The 21,413-nt window shown below is 39.0% G+C and overlaps 1 protein-coding gene across 1 annotated transcript; it reads left to right on the top strand.

The window, feature by feature from the left end:
- Positions 1-321: 321 nt before the first annotated feature.
- DONSON (DNA replication fork stabilization factor DONSON) lies at positions 322-21,057 on the top strand. Its single transcript, XM_007427244.4, has 10 exons — positions 322-1,115; positions 5,599-5,679; positions 6,666-6,869; positions 9,567-9,742; positions 16,175-16,353; positions 16,433-16,550; positions 16,664-16,780; positions 17,930-18,128; positions 20,115-20,327; positions 20,792-21,057. The coding sequence occupies exons 1-10, from the start codon at positions 801-803 to the stop codon at positions 20,927-20,929; spliced, it is 1,740 nt and encodes a 579-aa protein (XP_007427306.1). The 5' UTR covers positions 322-800; the 3' UTR covers positions 20,930-21,057.
- The last annotated feature ends 356 nt before the right edge of the window (positions 21,058-21,413 follow it).

Here is a 21,413-nt window from a genome sequence, read left to right as displayed (position 1 = left end):
TTGTTAAGGTCAACTTCTACAATCGGTCTCCAGAAATGTTCTGTTCTGGAACAGGATTGAAGCAACTTTGATCTGCCAGCTTCCACTCCATTCTAGGCTTTCCGCTACTGTATATAACAGGGCTGCATGGATGGTAGATCGGCGTCTCTACTGCAGAACAGCCTTCTCTCAGCTCTGTTCTTCACACTTGTTTGAAACTCCCACCATAACCACCAAGGCAGTGTTCCTCAACCTCAGCAACTTTAAGATGTGTGGACTTCAACTCCCAGAATTCTAGCAGGGGAAATCTAGGAGTTGAAGTCCACTCGTTTTAAAATTACCGAGGTCGAGAAACACCGCACTAAGGAATCATGGGTAATAAGGCTGCATTTCCACTAGGTCGACAAGGAATATCTGGTTCTCGCCGTTCTAATAATAATACCAAAAAATGGACTGCTGAAATGAATCTAGATTCAGCATTCTAAGTCTTCATCTTTTGTCCCGGGCGTTTATTAGTGGATCTGGCGATAAAAATCAAATTTTCAAAAGTAAAAAGCAACCCGTAGGTCTCCAGTTACCCTCTATTGCGCGTCACGAGCGGAGCTCTGTTGACCATCTGGGCTCTGACAGCGAGAAAGGAAGGGCGCGGCGTGCGTGAGGCAGGGGGTGGAGATTCTGGCGAAAGCTCAGTTCGGATTAGTTGCCTTTTCCGCGGGCAAAAGAAGGGACGGGCCCCGCTGCTAGGCGGGGCTTCCACGTTAGGCGCGGGATTCTCCTCGGCTGGCTAGGCGCTTCCCAGCTTCCTGCACCGATCAAGCAGCATGTGTTCCGTGGTTCCCGATTACTCTCCTGGCTTTAAGAAGCCGCCGGAGACCCTGCGCTTGAAGAGGAAGAGGTCTCGGAGAAGCGAAACGGTCGCGGTCGCCGGAGAGTTTCCGTCCGCGGCAGCCCTCAAGGACTTGCCTGCTTCCCCTCGGCTCTGTCCGGGGAGTCGTCGGCGTAACCCCTTCCTGAACGTGGAGAACGCGCCTCGTCTTCTGCCGGCACCCGGTCTGGTTCAGCCTTCAAGCCAGAAGTTTGCAGGAGTGGAGTGGTTAGTGGCGAGGAACGACGTATCCGGCAGTTCCGGAAAGCAGGTAAATTGGCCTCTGGCGTAGCTCTTGCAGATGTGATGTCTTCCATGTGCATTAGACCGAATTGCCTATGAATCAAGTGTGTTGGTGTACCTAGGCAGTGGAAAACAGTAGAACATTGTATGGGATTAAATGTGTATAAGAGTGCGTTTGTGTGCTGAAATGAGTTTTAAATTTTATGAAAAATTGTGATGCTTAAATTTAAGGTGATGATCCTATAACAGGAATCCTCAGTCTTTTGGGCCTGGTGGGCATGTGGGAAATGCTACGAAGATGTAGGCATTCCTACCAAATAGTTAATAACAAAACAATCATTTATCAGAATGAAAACTACTGACAGTAGTGCCTCTCGGTATTTTCTACTGGCTCAGCTTGTTTATAAAGATGTTCTCGTTAGTTACTTATTGTGGTTTTGTTTTTTCCTTTGGTTAGTTGCTTATTGTAGTTTCTGTTTCTTCTTTGGAAGAAAAAAGATAGCTGCAATCAAGCCAAAACCTTTTGTATACCAGTGAATCTCTTTTCCGAGCCTTCATGGCTGCTGTGTTGTTGTTGTTGTTGTTCAGTTGTTAAGTCGCGTCCGACTCTTTGTGACCCCATGAACCATATCGCGCCACATGGCTGCTGTACCAAGTACTAGTCTGTGGCATATTTCCTGACTGCTTGTTCCTTTACTGTTGATGGTTGATCCTAAAAGGCAGAAGCTATCCACCACTTCCATATCTTTATTGTCAGTTCTAAGGCTGGTTGTTTCACCTGTTGTCATTAGTTTGGTCTTCTTTTTATTTAATGTTAATATATTTAATATATATATTTTAATGTATATTTAAAGCATTTTTTTCACTTTGCTCCTTAACTTTTATTACTAGAGCTTGCACATCCTTTGCATTTCCGGCTATCGTAGTACGTGGAGTCCTCCCTGACAGTAATTGGGACCAGGAACTCAAGTGACCACACCAACTTATGATGTGGGCAGTCACAGTTGCCATTGTTAGGTGAATCCTGCGTGGTTGCAGTGTCCCCAGTCATGTAATTGCCATTTGCAACCTCCTTCCAGCTTCCCCATTGACTTTGCTTGACAGAAGCTGGCAGTGAAGGTCACAAATGGTGATCACGTGACTGAGGGACACTGCAATGTCGTAATTATGAGTTGGTCACCAAGTGCCTGAACTGCGATCATGTGACTGCAGAGATGCTGAAACTATGAAGAGTACCCTTTGTTCAGTGCCATTGTAACTTTGAATGGTTGCTGAATGAGTGTACGTTAAACGAGGAATACCTGTAGCGTTAACAACATAGCACAGGTTATTGATGTTTCTTCTTCCAGTTTTAAAACACACTCATCTTCTTCCAATCCAGCTTCCTTTAATATATATTCAGCATATAGATTGGATAAATAATGGGAGACTATACAGCCTTGTCACACTCCTTTGCCAACCTGGAGCCGGTCTGTTTCACCATGTTCTGTCCGTACTGTGGCTTTCTGACCTCTATATAAGCTTCTCACAAGGACAATGAGATGTTCTGGGATTCCTGTTTTTCTGAACACATTCCTCTGCTTGAGATGATCAACATAGTTGGAGGCCTTTCTATAATCAATGAAGCACATAGTGACTTGTTTTTGGTATTCTTTGATTTTCTCAATTATCCAGCAATGATGTCTTGTATTCCTCGACCTTTTCTAAAGCCAGCTTGAACATCTGGCATCTCTTTTTCCACATAGGGCTCTAATCTGCACTGGATAATCTTAAGCATTATTTTGCTAGCATGTGACATTAAGGATATTGTACGATAGTTTGCACAGTCTGTTAAGTCTCCTTTTTTTGGTATTGGAATGTAGATTGACCTCTTCCAATCTGTTAGCCACTGTCCTCCAGATTTGCTGGCATAGCTTGGTTAGAACCTTGACTGATTCTTCTTCTGAAAAGAATCATGAAATGGATAATGCTGCCATACATCAGAAACATCTCAGAAACAACCAACAGACTATTACAACCACATGGCATCACCGCAGCACGCATACCAGCTAAAGCCCTCCTAAACGTCTTAAGTAAACCAAAAGACCCAGTAGCCCAAGAAGAAAAAACAGGAGTTATCTACAACATACAGTGTAAAGACTGTAGCAGTCACTATGTAGGACAGATAGGCAGAAAACTAGCAGAGCGCATCCATGAACACCAGCTAGCTATCGGAAGACACGATGAAAACGCCTTAATCTCACAACACATGGACAGACTCAACCATAGTTTCAACTGAGAAACTGAACGTCCTAGACCAAGCTAAATCCAAAAAACGCTAGGGAAATCCTGGAAGCTTGGCACTCAGAGACATCAGCCATCAATAGACACATAGAGATTTACACACTATTACACATTTACACACTATTCAAAAGAGACAATAAGGAAGCTAAGAAGAAAAGAAAGACCACACATCCTCTCCAGCATCCTACACCCAGATAAGCAGGGATTAATACCAGACAATCAAGCAGAAAACAGCACCCTAATCAAAGAACTACCAAGGAGAAAACCACGCCCCCACCAACACTGGCAGGGCAAGTTCCTGTATATAAACAGGGAGAAAACCCCACACTCACTAGTCTGGTAATGAAACGTCTGCAATCAAACAACCAAGATCAGAGAGCACCAAGGACTCCACGGCTCTTCTTCTGTTGCTTGCCATATTTCAGTAGGTATTCCATCAGATCCAATAGCCTTCCGACTTGGTAATGAGCAGAGTGCTGATCTAACTTCATCTTCTAGTACTAGAGATTCTTAAAATAGGGAATATCTTCAAAAGTAATTTGGATGTTGACATCTTTACTGGACAGTGTTTCAATATACTCCTTCCATCTAGTTTGAACTCCTTTTAATTGGTTACTATCTGTCCATTGGAGTCTTTAGCGTACCAGTTCGAGACTGGAACCTCCTTCTGAGTTCAGAGATCTTTTGAAAGACTTTCCTTGTTTTTCCATGTCTGCTTCCCCCTTCAATGTCTTTGCAGATGTTGTAACACTGCTTCTTGTCTCTTCTAACAGCTCTCCAAAATTCTTTGTTAAATTCCTTTGTGAAATTTTTGTCTTTCTTGGCTTTGTCTTGTCTTCTTGGCAATTTCCACAGTTTGTTCTGACATTCAGTTTGTTTTCTTCTCTTTCTTCATTTTTGGCAGTCTCTTTTCACATTCATCCTTAATAACTTTTTAAAGTTCATTCCACAGTTCATCTGGTTCCCTATCAATGAAGTTTAGGACTTCAAAGGAATTGCTGGTGTTCTCAGTGAAAATGGTGGGTATATGTTCAAGATCATATTGTGGAAACTGACTGGCATTCTTCTTCTTATTTAGTTTAACTTGCACATGAGCAGTTTCTGATCTGTTCCACAGTCAGCACCTGTCCATGTCTGATTTATAATTGAGTTCCTCTACCTCCTCTTAGCAATAATATAGTCAGAGTGATTTCTACATACCCCATCTGGTGATGTTCATGTATAGAGGGGTCATTTTGGTTGTTGAAGACAGTGTGAACTATGAAGAATTTGCTGGAGTGGCAGAAAGTGATAAATCAGTCTTCTGCTTCATTTTGGCTTTCTAAGCCAATACAGCTACATTTTCCTCTTTCGTGTTTCCCACTTTGGCATTCCAGTCTCCAATCACAAGCAGCACATCTTGCTTGCATGTTCTGTCGATTTCAAATTGAACTTGATCATAAAACTCATCTACCTCCTCTTTTGGATCGGTGGTTGGAACATAAACTTGAACAATTGTCATATTAAAGGGTTGTGCACAAAGTCTAATCAATATTCAGTCATTGATTGCATTGTAGTCAAGTACTGTTCTTGTTATACCCTTCCTAACTATAAAAGTAACACTGTTCCTTATTTTTTCATGTCCTGAGTAATAAACAGTGTGATCTTCTACTGAAAGTATCCAATCCCAGTCCATCTCAATTTGCTGATATTTAAGATATCAATTTGTAATTATTTCATTTCATCTTTCACTTTGTTGAGCTTTCCCATGTTCATGCTTCTTATGTTTCATGTTCCCACCATAATTCTGTTTTTGCATCTTCAGTTTTTCTGTTTCCCTATGACAACATCAGCAACTAGATGTCCCAAAGGCTTTAATCTAGCCACATCTTAAACACCATTAGTACTCCAAAAGATCCTCAGCTCTTTCTCAGTAGTATGTTGAGTGCCATCCAACCTGAGGGACCCATCATCTGGCAGTACATCATCAATCATTTTATATTTTCTATCCATGTGGTTTTCTTGATAAAAATGTAGCTGTGGTTTACCATTGCCTTCTCCCGTGCAGTACAAATGGATTCTTTGCCATCGTCGTTAAAGTAATCATCTGCCTCCAGCATCTTCCTATATTGCTGCTGCAGGACAGGAATGTGAAACTTGCTGGTCACATGAAGTTTAATACAGACAGTGGTATTAGGTTACAAACTGAAATAGATTATTATATTCCCTCTTTATATATCTTTTTGTAGTTTTTAAAAAGTCTTCATGAAGATGGGTCCATATGGAAAGAAGAGCTTTCTGAAATAGCAACTGCAGACACACTGATCAATGTAAGAATAATTTCAATTTCTGAATTTCTAAATATGAAGATACTTAAAATTTGAGAGTGCAGGGCCTACTCTTGTAATTTGCATATCCCCCCATGTGCTGCTCTGCATACAAACTATATACAGTCACCCTTCATATAAGCAGTCTTCTTGCAACCAGAATGCTTTGCTTGCAGAATAGCTGCATACCAAGTAACAGTCTCTATATGGAGCTAATTAAATTATCCTGCTAAAGCAAAGTTATCAGAAGTTTACCTCCGGTGCAGTATAATTATAGTTTATGTTGGATAGCAGATGTCATGATCTTTCGATCACTAGCATAAAATATGGCAGGGAATTCTTTAAGAGATGTGCTAAATGACTGGTGGTGGCAGAGGACTGGGTGACTGAGTATGGGGTCAGAAGGATGAAAGACAGGTCAGTGATGATGAGTAGAAGGCAGTGCAAGTAAGGCCAGCAAAAATATATATGTTACAATAATATGTCATTGTATTGTTTCATTCTATCTGCTTTGTTAAAAGCACATAATAGTGCTACAATTACTAGATACACTATAAATTGTCCCCACCCCATGACTGTTTATAGCAGGAAAAAGGGAAATAACCAAAGGATGGATGAACTTACCACAAGTTCCTACTAGTTTTCTTATAGTCTGACACAAGTTTTTTTTTTTTTTGTTTCTCTGTAATTTTAATTATATCTTACTTTTAAAGATAACTTAATGTTCATTTTTCCTTAAAGGAGTACGCTCCCCACACCCAGCACAGCACTAAAGTGTGCTTCCTTTTAAACTTGAAGATCAGAAGTTTTTCCTTGCGCAGTTAGATCTAGATTTATAGATCAACATTACCTTTGTCTGGTATAAATCCAGAACTAAAACTATAATGTTTAATATTTGCAAAAATAGGATGTGCTTCTTCTGTACACATAACTGATGGCATTTTATTGATCTCATTGCTTGCTTATAATTTGTTCAATTTTTTTTTAAGGACTCCTATTTGGCCACTTCCAATACTGACGTTCCTTCCTCACCCAGTTATGAATTTCCTGCAGACTGGAGTATTAAAACTCGTCTTCTATTCACTTCTTCTCAATCATTTGCATGGGCAGATCACTTAAAAGCTCAAGAAGAATCCCAAGGATATATCCAGCATTGTAGAGCAGCATTCATAAACTTACCCCAAAATATTCAGGTAGGTTATGCTGTTGAATGAATGAATGGGAAAACTGCAGTCGATATATCTCAGAGTTAATTCACACTTCAACTGGTTCACTCATTTTGAATTGCTATATTTAGCACTTCAAACACTTTAAAATCTGAATGGCTAGTCATATCTCCCTCATATGTCTCTACTGCTTGTTTCTCAATGCTTGGAGTTCTCTAGTGAGCAAGACAATAAAATCTCAACTGTACCATGTCTAATTGATCAACAAACTTCTCAGTATTAATTCTGTGAATCTGAAGATGTCCTAAGAGTCCTTAATGGTCTAGAGTTGTCAGTGACATTCAGGATGTTAAGCCATGCAGAAGTATGCCTGCATCTCAATGAATACTACCAGATCCTTGGAATCACTAATATCCTCTTCTTAGCTAGTTGCTTATAACTGCTGGTTAGGAAGGATTCAAACCAGGCTTATAGCAGACAGCTTCATAAATTCTTGAAAAAAACTGATGATTGAGAACTATTTTAATATGGGTGGGCTAGGCTATGGGATTGAGTAAGCCTTAGTATTGGGAAAGGGGTGATCCTCCTGATTTCTCAATATTTTTGGTATTGTATCCTTCTGGACTGGCTTTATGGGTTCAGACAACACTGCTCTTGCCTGCTCAGCCATGCTCAAAATGACCAACACTCAGCTCTGTGGCAGTTAAGTTATAAAGTTCTTCAAGGCTCCATTCTACCTTCCTTTCTTTGTAATGACTATATGTAGTTATTAACATATTCGTTAGGAGACAATGTGAGGTGTCATCAGTAGTTTGGGAATTGCCAGATCTGTTTCTCTGCATCATCTGAGTCATAAAAGACAATGTCGTTTCTTGAGTATCTGGACATAGCAGCACACTGGATGAATCTTGACGAGATACTGGATTATGTTTATCTGGGAACTAGGGAGGTTGCCTATTTTGGATGAAGTTGCATACCCTCTGAAACCTTAAATGCACAATATAAGGGTGCTCCTGATGCCATTTTTACATTGGTGTCAGAAATGGATTCTGTGACAAGGAGTTTCCCCACTGCATGGTTTTTGGACAGGATAGCTTTCTTATAGTAATTGACATACAGTTAACTTCACAGTTACCATATGTATTATGTGGGTTAGCTCAAAAGATGCAGCAGATGTAGAATGCTGCATCTAGATTGTTCAACCTGACAATTTATTGTGAGTATGTTATAGTGTTTGGAAGGAGCTGTACCAGGTGATAGTTTGCTGCCAAGTGAAATTCAACTTTCTTTTGTTAGCATATAAAATCTAATAATAGCATAGATCCTCGATACCTGCTCTGCTCTTTTTCCCTAATGTACAAGCTCAATATATAAAAATTTGGGGATATTCTCTCCTTATTCAGTTATAGTTGGCATCAACACATGTAGCTTTTTTGACACGAGCTAAGGTCCTATTTCTTCAGCTAGACTTTTAATTAAATCTATATTGCTATCTTTCCTTTTTTCCTGATTTGCGATTTGTATGGTTACAATAAACTAAATAGAAGTTCCTATATATTAAATAAATTATTATCTAAAGTTAGCTTTGCTAATATGAGGTATGTCATATTTTCATGTGCCTTAAAAAGTACACATATAGTTCCATTTAGTTATCTGTCTGAATAATTTGCTGCCTTTATATTTCTTTTTCAGAAAATAACTATTGCTACCTTCTCCCAATATGCTTTGGTGCAGTGTAAGATATTTTGCTTTTGATATAGAATCTGCTTATAAGGAGCACTGTGAATCATCTTAAATAAATAAATAAAACCACATAAAGGTTAAGCTTTATAAAATGGTTTATTATTCTGCTTTGCAGTGGACTAGTTGTAGAATTTTTTTTTTAATATCTGCCCCCCTTCACAAAAAAATTGTAAAGATTCCTAATTATTTTATAGTGTCCCATTATCAGCATAATTAGCACTTAAATGCAAATAAGCAATGTAAAAAATCCTATTTTATATATGTAAATACAAGCCAAGATAGAATTGGTTGCAGATTTAGCATGTTGCAAAAATATTAAATATTTTAACCTTGTTTTATACATACTAAACATTTATGGACTTGAAACAGAACTCTAGAATTTTCCTCTTGACCCCTTGAAAAAGTGGAAATATATCATAATGCTATTATTCCCTATGTTTTATTATATGAGCTTTTTTTAAAAAAAATCCTTTTCTAGTTTTCCTCTTCACCCTTCCTTCCAGATGTATAGTATGAACGTAAGTGTTCCCACAGTGACCTTGGACAGTACGTAAAGGCTTTCTGTATCCAGCATGCTTCATGGACAGGGGAAGTGTATTATGCAAATTGAAACTGGTGTTATAGCAAGTTAGTTTTAACTCAAAGCAGCATTGCAAATAAGCTGTGGTGCATGAACAGGGACTGGAAAGCTAACCTCATCCTCCTGCTCTTGACATGTGTTCAAAATATAAAGCCTTTGGATAGTTTTCTGATAACTGGGCATTAACCCAATTGCAGTTTAACTCCAGTTGTGATCCAAATTTGTATTAAAATCAGGGAGTGCTGAGTAGACATTTCACATACTCCATTTATTGCTTAGCATGTTCTCTACTAGATTGCCTGCTGTTATGGCTGTAGGCCTATCACAGACTATGAAGGTTTTAAATGACTTAAAATAGCCTTTTAAAAATGTAAATACAAGTTCCACACTTTGATATTTAGGAACCAAAACTTTCCACAGAACTTCGATGTGCTTTCCAGCAAAATCTTGTATATTGGCTTCATCCATTCTTCCCATGGCTACCACTTTTTCCTCGAATTGGAGCCGACAGAAAAATGGTTGGAAAAAGTCACCCTTGTGCCTCTAATGAACTCCAGCAAATGTTCCTGAGTGAATGGTAAGTTGAAGTAAATTCCATTGTTCTGAGAGTAATTTTCAATAGAGATCTTTTTCCTAACCAAAACCTGCTTGTGTTCAGGTACTTAAAACAGAGAAATGCTGTGGGAGGAAAGACGTATTTTATTTTCCTGATTGTTATATCTCTATACCTCTAAAAAGCAGATCATTACTAACATGGCTTTTTGTGAAAGGTAGTTCTGAGTCTCATGCACACTTGTAGAATATATTACTGTAACACACTCTATACGGGGCTGCCCTTGAAGAGCATTTGGAAGCTTTGTCTGGTGCATAATGTGGCAGCACAGGCAGTTATGTGGCGCCTAATTCAGTGGACATTAAAGCTCTGCTCTGTGAGCTACATTGGTCACAGTTTGCTTCTGGGTTCAATTCAAAGTGCTGGTAATGACCTATAAAGCCTTACATGGCATGGGACAGTTGTTGTTTGAGGGGGCCGCCTCTCCCCAGTCTTATTCCATCAGGTCCGGCAGGAAGGGCATCTGGCAGGACCCAGGAGGAGAGACTTTTCTGCCGTGGCATCCACCCTTTGGAACTTCATTCCCCCTGAGGTCAGATTGCTGGCCTTCTGGAAGGGCCTGAAAACATGGCTTTACCATCTACCCTGGGGATCTGGTAACATGGATATAGAGCCCACGAAGTGGCTTTGTTGCTAAGAAAATTGAGTGCACTCTCCCAGAGATTATGTTTTGGTTTTTTATTTGTTTATTTGTTTATTATTTTGTTAATTGTTTTGCATTTTTAACTTTGTACACTGCTCAGAGTCATGTATGTGAGATGGGCAGCTAAATAAATTTACCAAATAAATAAAATTGGATTGACTGATTAAGAGGTTATGTGCCATCAGTTTACTGTTGACTCTTAGTTACATAGAGAGAATGTCTCCAGCATGATCTGTCTCAACCTGGCCCTTCAGGTCCTCCAACAGTGTATCCATTTTCCCTGTAAGGCAATCCATCCACCTTGCTGCCAACCATTCTCTTCATTTCTTTCCTTTCACCTTCTCCAACATTATGGACTTTTCAAGGGAGCTGGATCTTCACATAATATGTCCAAAATATAATAATAATTTGAGCCTGGTCATTTGTGCCTCACGTGATAACTCTGGATTGATTTGTTCTGAGATCCGTTTGTTTTCTTGGCTGTCCATGGTATTCTCAGGAGTTTTCTCCAACACCAAAATACAATACACTTCATCAAAATCAAACTTTCGCTTAGATAGAGTGTCAAAGGAAAAACTATTTCCTGCATGATTCTGATTTTCCACTGTTACTTTATCAAGTCCTAGACTGTGGTGTATTTCTTGATTTATGGCTCCTTTGCTGTTAATAGTTGATCCTAAAAGGCAGAAGCTATCCAACACTTCAGTATCTCATTGTCAGTTCTAAGGTTGGTTGCTGTACTTGACATTAATTGGATCGTCTTTATATTTAATTGCTGTCTTATTTTTTTCATATGCTCCTTGACTTTGATTACTAGAGCTTGCAGATCATTTCCATTTTCAGCCATCAGAGTTGTGTCATCAGCATAGTGCAGATTATTGTTGCTTTTTCCTCCAGTTTTAAAATCATGCTTATCTTTTTTCATTCAAGCCTCCCTCAATATATATTCAGCATATAAATTGAACAGAGATTATATAGCCTTTTCTCATTCCTTTGTCAATCTGGAGCCAGTCTGTTTTGCCATGTTCCATCCAGACTGGGGTTTCCTGTCCTGTGTATAGGTTTCATATGAGGACAGTGAGATATTCTAAGTTTCCCTAAGGACATTCCACAGCTTGACATGGTCAACACAGTTAGAGGTCTTTCTATAGTCAATAAAGCACATCCCCCGACTTTGGCTTTCTCAATTATCCAGTATGCATCAGCAATAGAAAGCTGTTCCTCAGCCTTTTCTAAAGCCAACTTGAACATCTGGCATCCCCTTTCCATGTAGGGCTCTAATCTGTGCTAGGTGATCCTAGGTATTTTTTTACTAATGAAATTAAGGATGTTGTATGATAGTTTGCATTCTTTAAGTCTTTTTTCTTTGAAATTAGTTTGTACACCTCTTCTAATCTGTTGGTCACTGTATTGTTTTGCACTGTATGTTTTGCTAGCATAGTTAGGTTAAAACCTTTACTGATTCTTCTTCTCTTCCTTGGCATATTTCTGTAGATATTCCATCAATTCCTGTAGCCTTCTCACTTGGTAATGACCAGAGTGTATTTCTAATTTCATCTTCTAATAGTACAGGTCCTCATAAATAGGGAATATCTTCTAAGGTATCTTGGATGTTGACTTTTCTACTGTTCAGAATTTCATGTACACTTCCTATCTTGGTTTAATCTTTGAATTAATTACTTTCTCTCCATTGGCATCCTCTAGCATACCAATTCAAACTTGGAATCTCCTTCTAAGTTCAGAAATCTTTTGGAAAACTTTCCTTGTTGTTCTGTGCCTCTTAGCGTCTTCAGTGTCTTTACAGATATCGTTGTAATATTACTACTTTTCTCTTCTCTCTGAAATTCTTTGTTAAGTTCCTTCCCGAGATCTTTCTTTCTCTTGGCTTTGGCTTTTCTTCTCTACTTGGCAATTTCCATCATCTGTTCTGACATCCAATTTAGTTTATTCTATCTTTTGGTCTTGGCAGCTTTTTTCACATTCATCCTTAAGAACATCTTTGATTTTATTCCACAGTTCCTCAGGTTGACTATCAATGAGGCTTGGGACATCAAAGCAGTTCCTGATGTTCTTCTTGTAATTGGTAGAGATATGCTCAAGATCATATCATGGAAACTGATTGGCTTTGTTCTATTTTAGTTTGACTTGGAGCTTGCATATGAGCAATTCATGGTCTGTTCCCCTGGCCACATCTTTGCTGTAATAACTGAGCTCTTCCACTTCTTTGTACCAATTATTATTACAGGTAGTCCTCGCCTAACAACCACAATTGGGACTGGAATCTCAATTGTTGAGCGAAGCAGTCGTTAAGTGAGACACCCATGTGACTGCATTGCTCAATGACCACAATCTGGGCACTCCCGGTTGCGGTCGTTAAGCAGTCTCCTGGGTTGTTAAGCAGACAGAGTGAAAGAGCTGTCTGCTGAAGGATTTCAGCTCCGCACAGAGCTGAAATCCTCCCAGCAGGCAGCTCTTTGAGAGCAAAAAGGCTGCCTGCCAGACAGTTTCAGCTTCATGTGGAGCTGAAATCCGCCCTGCAGGCAGCCCTCTGAAATGTTCCTAAAGCTCACCAAAGGGTTCCTAAAGCCTGCCAAAGCCCTCCATGGACAGAGGGAAATCCTTGTGGCTGGAGGAATGGAGCTCAAATCTTTAGGAACTGACTTTCTGGGGAACCCACAAAGAAGATTGCAAACGGCAATAACATGATTGCAGGGTGCTTGGCAGCTGGTCATAAATGCAAGCCAGTTGCCAAATGCCTGAAATGCGGCCACATGACCACAGCAGGGCATGGGACATTTTACAATGGCCATTGTCAAATGAATGGTCATTAAGTGAGGACTACTAGATTTTTATCCCACCTTGATCTCTCTCTCTCTCAAGGCGGTGAACATACCTAATAATCCTGCCTCCTATTTTCTCCACAACAAAAACCCTCTGAGGTGGGTTGTGCTGATAGAGAGTGACTGGCCCGAAGTCACCCAGCCAGCTTTCGTAGCTAAGAGGGCCTAGAACTCAGTGTCTTCTGGTTTCTAGGCCAGCACCTTAGCCACTATACCAAACTGGCTCTCCAATAATATACATAGTCAATTTGATGTATGTCCTCCGTCTGGTGATATCCATGTATACAGGCATTGTTTTGGAGTATAAATAATGGACTAGTAATGAATAAATAATTGGCTTGGCAGAAACTGATAAGTTGCTTTTGTGCTTCATTTCTGTTTTCTAGGCCATGCAGTCTGAACTACACTTACCTTACTATTTCTAACTTCGGCATTTCACTCTCCAACCACAAGCAACACATCTTCCTTGCATGTTTTGTCCATTTCAGATTGAACTTGACCATAAAACTTGTCAGCCGCCTCTTCTTCTGCATCAGTGGTTGGAGCATAAACTTGGATAGCTATCATATTAAAGGGTTGTCTGTGAAGTCTAATAGATGCTATTTGGTCATTGACTGCAGTGTATAACACTGACTTTGCTATACGCTTCCTGGCTATGAAAGCAATTCCATTCCTTCTTTGTTTTTCATGTCCTGAGTGGTAAATAGTATAATCTTCTGGCTGAAAAAGTCCAATTCCAGTCCATTTCAATTTGCTGATGCCTGAGAGATCAGTTGATTCTTTTCCTTTTTTACTGTGTGGAGGTTACCCATGTTCTTGATTCTCATGTTCCATGTTCCTATTTTAATTCTGTCTTTGCAGCTTCAGATTTTCTTTTCCTGCATGGCAACATTAGCAACCTCATGTCCCAAAGACTTTAGTCTATCCCTATGATAAACACCATTAATATTCCAAAGGATCCTTAGCTCTTAGTAGCATGCTACATGCCATCCAGCACAATACGATTCATCACTTCATTTTGTCTATCCATGCAGTTTTCTTGGTGAATTACCATTGGCTTCTCCTGTACATTAAAAAATATCATGACTTTGCCATTGTCAGTAAAGCAGCTGCCGAATATAAACGTCTGCTTGCTTTGGCTCAGCAGCTTGGATGACTTTCTTGCCTTAGGTGACCCAGCTGGGAATGTGTACAATACTCCCATTCTTTGCTCATTCCTCCCAGGAACACCCCACTACCACACACACAAGGTAGCCTAACAGGATTTGGGGCGGTAAGACTGGATTACAGCCAAGTACATTTTTTATTTAACATTCTTTAAAAGGTTTTCCAGTTATTTGCTTTCCCCTTATTGTGTTGAGGTATAGTATAACTCATTTTATTTACCAACCAACAAAAGGTACAGGAAAGCAAACACAACTGCCTTTTTGGATAAGTCAGGAGCATACTTTGGTTCCTCATTTGAGAACTCTTGGCAACTCAAACGTTATCAGAACTTCCTAATATATAAAATATTCTTTATTCCTTCTTTACTTTTCCAGTTGAATATGTCCATGTCAAACTTTTATTTGCATTAATAATCCATTCCCATTACCTGTCAGGAAATTTCTTCCAGACAATAATTCTACTTTTTTTCCTTTGCATTTATGGCTGAGTGTGCTGTATGTAAGAGACTGCATTGTGTTTGAAAGAACATAATAGCTTGAAGAGAATTTATACTCTTCAAACTGTATTAATTACCTAAATCAAACACATTTCAGAACCTTTTATCATGATTTGATTTTTCTAGTCATGCAGATTAGTGATCTCAGAAGGGCTATGGTGCTTTCATGAGCTGAATGCAAGTACAGCATATCAGTTTCATAATCAGTTCTGCTTTGTTAAAAATCACTCGTCCCTCTTTTTCAACCTTTATCCCTTCCCCATAGCAGCTGTAAATATACATAAGAGTTTGTTCTCTGGTCTATACTCTCATGTATGTTTTGAAGTGGACTTTGATCTGTGAAAGTTCATACAATAATAAATTGGTTGGCTTTTAAATTGCCTTAATGTTCTTTATTTTTGTTTTTAAGAGACTAACATGCCTGCCTGTGTGGTAACAGCCACCACAGTTGTAGACTTAGTGTTCTTGGAAACTTTCCAAAGATGTGTGGATTTCATTTTTCAGGCTTTTTAACAATAGCCATGCTTGAAACTGTAGATGTGGAAGGCACCCAGATTGAAGAAGTCTTTGGTAAACAATGGTGAATTAAAATCAAAAGTTGATGATCTCTTCACACTGATGCATGTGCAAAGAGTACATAAAACCACTTTCTCTATATGTAGCCATTAGATTAAATTAGGCATTTCTTGGTTACAAAGGATTAATTAATTTAAGTTAATTTATTTTTCAAATACCTGTGAAGCAGCTACTTAATTTTCACCTGATGAAAATAAACTGTTTTAATTTATCCAATAATTATTACACTGTTCTGTGGACTATCACCTGTAGGATTTCATTTTTGCTTCCCTATTTTTACAACAGTAACATTAGACCAAGGAAGAGGGAAGCAACAAAAAGGCTGTATAGGAAACAAAAGAAGATAAAATTAGCCAGTGCATCAATTCCTATTTTCTTCTACCTTATTTGAATGACGTAAGAAAAAACTGATATGTAGGTATTTTAAAAATGCTCTATATAAGTGAAAAGAACCCAGAATAACATACAAAATAACATGACAACTAGATGCAAACTCTTGATTATAAGAATGAAATAATGTAAGTTACACTGGAATAATGAATTCACCTGAAATAATAGATTTGCAGTATTGCTTAGGAATGCATCAATGTGTCAACTTAAACAACTGGTTTAAGCTGTTTGCTGGTTCTGTATTGGGAAGTTGATCATTCCCTATTTGTTTCTTTAATTTGCAGGTCTCTCAGTTTTACCTCTCTTTATAATCTGTTGAGAGCCAAGCTGTGTCCCTATTTCTACGTTTGTACTTATCAATTCACTGTATTGTTCCGTGCAGCAGGACTTGCTGGAAGCGATACGATCACTGCGTTAATTTCTCCCACAACCAAAGGATTAAGGGAAGCCATGAAAAATGAAGGTAAAGAAAAGTAATGAACAATGTAAAAATTCCTCTTGTACATAACCAAGACATAAATCATTGTTTTTTCCTTTCACAGGGATTGAATTTGTTTTACCATTCCAAGAAATTAGACAAAAGAAAATCAGTGCTACAGCTTCTTCTTTAGAAACAGAACTTGAAAAAGATACTGAAATAACAGGCAATGAAATTGAAGAGTATGTAATCTGTTGCTTACAATGGCTTGATGGGCATTTCTCTTAGAAGTATTAGCTCTTGTTCAAAAATTGGTCATTTACAAGTTCTTTTATCATAATATTTTGCTACTCAGAGAACCGGGAACAAGTGGTGGCGATGATGATGATGATGATGATGATGGGTTTTTATGGCTGGTGGAAATGGGAGTTGAAGGCAAAATTAAAAAACCAGACACAATTTCTACCAAACTGTATCCTTTAAAAGCTAAAACATTTCCTTTAATCAGTGGCTGATAGTTTTTTTCCCAAAATCTACATTATATGAAAGTGGGGAAAGCAGCACTCAAATTAATATTGAGCAGGCTTAGACAGCAGTCCAGGTGATTTTAGGATCTGTATATAGAGTACTGTAGTGGCTGCTGCTCAGGTAGTCAAAATGGCAATGATCATTTTCAAGCTTTTTCAGTTGCTTCAAATGGGTTGCTTCAGTTTGTCTTTTTTTTTTTTTTTTAGGAAATGACCTCCCACTTAATATGGCAAGAAAGCACATTGGAGGGAGGCTTGCAAGGATAAATATATGTTAAAAAGTATGTTTAAATACTATAACTATTTGGCTAGTGTGGGTCTTCCAGGCTGTGTGGCCGTGTTCTTGAAGTTTTGTTTCCTAACGTTTCGCCAGCACCTGTGACCGGCATCTTCAGAGTGCAGGAGCACAGACAGGAGCAGTTCTCTCTGTGCCCAGAGTGATGTGACTGTAACTATTTCTATGGAAATATTTATTTTTAGTCTTTAGGAGTCTTTGGAATTCTCCTGTATAATAGCAAGCTTTGGTTTTATTATCCCTGCAAGCCTCCTTCCACCACAGGAGGCTTGCAAGGATAATACAGGTAGTGACCACAATAGCTTACATACAGCTTAATGACAATAGGGATCAGAAAATTGGTTGTTAAACGAGGCGGTCATTAAGCAACTCACCACATGACTGGACCCAATTTTATGACCATTTTTACAATGGTTGTTATGTGAATCACCATGGTTAAGCGAATCATGTGGTTGTTAAGCAAATCCAGCTTCCCCAATGGATTTTTTTGCCAGAATTTGCTTAATGACCACAGTAATTCTCTTAATGACCATCATAAAAAGGTTGCAAATTGCAATTATGTGACTGTGTGGGGTGGTGTGATGGTTTGCAATGGTTGTAAATGTGAGTACAGATAGTAAAGCACTTTTTCCAAGGCCATCACAGCTTTGAACCATTGTTAAATGAACGGTCATTAAGTGAGGACCACCGAAGAGCATTACTTGCCTTATTATCACAATGCAAGTCTTTCCCCGTAGATAACTTTGTACTAATCTACAACTACTGTGTATCTATGCATCTTCCTTAACTATTTATATAGCTACAAAGAAAAAAATGAGATAAAAATGGATCACAGGCCTGAATCTCTGGTGTTAGTAAAAGGGACAAATACATTCACTTTGCTGAACTTCTTGATAAACTGTAAAAGTTTGGTGGCTTCTGCAGGTCCTCAGGCTGGCATCCCTCCAACATTGCTGTCCCCAGTTGCTTTTAGAGGTGCAACAATGCAAACACTCAAGGTAAAAAGGGTAATGAGATATAATATTGGGGGGAGATGGGCAGGGAGAAATAAATAAATATTACTATACGTTGTATATTACAATATATACTAAATACTATGGTATAGTATAATGTACACTGTCCACCTTCAGAGAAGAAAGATAATTGAGTTGGGTGAGAGAGATACACTATCACTTGCCAGAAGCTTCTGAATCAGTGAACACTTACCCTGGTAAAGGTAAGTGGTAGATGAGGTGATTCTCACCAATTTACACCCCTCTCTCTGCTATCCCATTCACTATCTGAAAATTTGTTTAGATTAGTTGGGAGACCTTTCAGAATTATGTGAGGGGTGGCAGAGGAGACTAACAGAGGGGACTGAAGGGGAGAATAGCCAAATACTGTATTTCTCCAAACTGCCCTCTCTGAAAGACCTAGCATAGGAAAATGCAGGATCCAAATAGAATATTATTGCTCCTGATTGCTAATATAATGTGCATTTTACTATATTCTATCTCCCCTCCAATTCTTAATTCAAGATGAGAAATTCACTTATACAGATAGTCCTCGTTTAATCACCATTCATTCAGTGACTGTTCAAAGTTATTACAGTGCTGAGCAAGTGGGACTTAGGAGCAGTCCTCGAAGTTGTGGCTGTCGCAGCACTACTACAGTCACAAAGTCAAGAGGAAGCCGGCAGGAAGTTACAATCATCTGGAAGCGTCCAGGCCATTTCTGCTCAGGTGTCCTTGTTTTTCATCGCTAATCTGCTGGCAGTCTAAAAGAAGCGGCAGCAGCAGAAGAGGTGGTGGTGGAGAGGGAGGCCAGGCCCGGGGGGGGCAGCACTAGTGCCCTGCCCAACCACCCTTGCTCCCTCATGTGCTGCCAGTCCCTGGGGCCCTGCCTGGAACTGAGCTTGTTATGGGAAAGTGCCTTGGAGTGGTTCCAATGGGCGTGCAAGGCTTTCAGGGCTTGTGCCAGTCTAGAAAGTACTTCATGGAGAGCCACCTGGGCATTCATTGGCCATCTACATGATTTGGCTTGTGGAGAACTGGCGGGCAGCCTCCCCACTTGCCCTTGGGCCCAGCCAGAATGTGATTTATGCCCCAAGCCTCTTCCTTTCTGGGGCCAGAGGATGCTTGGGGGAGTGGCCCATCTGCAGCCTAGCTGGCTGGAGAGTGGGAGGAAAGTCCAAAATGCACCTGCCTGCCACCCTGGTTCTCTCTCTCATTCCTGAGGGTATTCCTCAGGCCCTCTGGGCTTCCCTGGCATTTCTCCTCAGGAACTTGGGCAGCTAGCTAAGCCGCTGACATCCTCGCTTAACTATGACAGCGGAACTGCAATTGTAAGTTAGCATGGTCTCTTAGCAACTGAATTGCCAGTCCCAATTACCGTCATTAAGCAAGGACTACCTGTATTTTGGAAATGGCAATTTGCCCTCTGCTCACATAGCAATCATTCATTTTAATTGTTTTGCAAAATCCAATTGAATTTTAGTTGAAATTATCCATCTCTATCTTTATTCCAGTACATACATTTTTTTTATAAAATTGAAGGGTTTTTTGGAATTTAAAAGGAACTTTGTGTCTTCCAGCACCAATTTGGAAGATGCAGAACTGAAATGCAAATTTAGTTTCCTACTGTTACTCATCTAAGTAACTCTAATTGGTACATTCAGATATATAACCTTGCTGTGAGCACCGAATAGCTTGCAGCTGTAGCCTATCTATTTCTGGTATAGATAGTAACCTTGTCTGGCTTAGTCACACACTTTTGAGTACAGATCTTTTTACCAGTCTCAAATATGCACTGCCCATGGAAAATAACACTCCTTTGGCAATAGAAGCAATTGTAAATTGCAATTAAGTTTTTTTTTTAAGTTGCTCCTATTGCCAAAGTTATAATTTGGTAATAACTTTCAGAAGTCTCTAAGGGCCACACTTAAGGCTTTGGGGAATTGTGTTTCTATATATTTTTAAAATCATAACTTGTGACATTTTTCCTAGGCCCGAAGCGTAAATGTGAGAACACAAGCCCATTCACGTTATAAAGATCTATTTAGTTTGGAGATTGTGGGCCCTATCATGCCCCATTGTCTCCATGCTTTGTCCATGCTACTCAAATCTGCTCAAAATGGAACTTTCTCTGCTGTATGTTATACACATGAACCAACAGCCGTGCTTAACACAGACATCAGTGACAAGCAGCATATAAAGAAGGTAAGCAAATACTTGCATTCATCCCAGAAGGAAAGAACACTAATGAATGAGAGATGCTAATAAATACAATTAGTAATAGGGTGCTAACAAGTTTCCCTCATGTAGTTAGAGCCACAAGTTACATTTATTCACTATAGGTGGAGAAACAAACAGCATATTGTCAGTACACCAAAAACAGAGCAGGAAGAAATTAAAACGAGACCATTAGTTTCTCTTGTGGCTGGTTGTAGTAAAAAGACCATCTTTCATCTGAATGAATCAGGTTTATGTAACCTGTTCATACATCATTATATAAGAATATGGTTAAGATTTGTATTTTTTTCCCCGTAGACTTGTGTATTTTCAATATAAACCCAGAGATTGGGGATTGTCATATTTTTCATTGTACTATAACCTTTTCTGGTAATATCTCTGACCTTTCAGAGGTCTTAATTATTATTTTTTGTTTATCCCATTTTTCACAGGAATCTCTTATCAAAGACCTTTGCAATTGTGGATTGCATCCTAACACTTTAGATCAACTTATTCTTAATTCAACACTGGGAAAATCTTCAATAAGGCTCCTAGAAATGAATGACTATCTCTACACATGGAAAATCTAATGATAATTTAAAATGACTTATTTGGAGCACTTCCTTGTGCTCAGTGCTCATTAATTTTACTTATTGGTAGAATGTGTAATCTTTATATAATTGCTTTGTTATTATTTGTTAAACTTGTATTACCTGAAGTACACATTTTAAATTAAACTTTATTTTTAAGAATTTTGTGTTTTGACATTTATAATTACTATGGATCTAAGGAAGACGGTTGGGTGAGGAAAAAATGTTGCAATACTCCCTTCTACTGTCCATGGCTTTTTCCTTTATTATATATGTCACACTTCTTAATACAAATGCTGAGGCCTTCAAAGTATCCATATTGCATTATACTCATGGTATTTTTGAACCAGATTACCCTTCAGTAGGTGGCCACTATAGGAATGGGCTTGAAAGGCACAACAGCTTGCAGCAGTTATTTCAGAAATGTAACCACAAGTTATTTTAAAGATAGTAAAAAATAACAATTTCATATTTTAGGCAGGAC

Source organism: Python bivittatus, unplaced genomic scaffold (genome assembly GCF_059951505.1).
Source record: "Python bivittatus isolate LINGU-HERP-01145 unplaced genomic scaffold, Pbiv_v1 ctg000350_np1212, whole genome shotgun sequence".
In the NCBI taxonomy this organism is placed as follows: domain Eukaryota; kingdom Metazoa; phylum Chordata; class Lepidosauria; order Squamata; family Pythonidae; genus Python; species Python bivittatus.
This window is presented reverse-complemented; position numbering and strand designations above follow the sequence as displayed.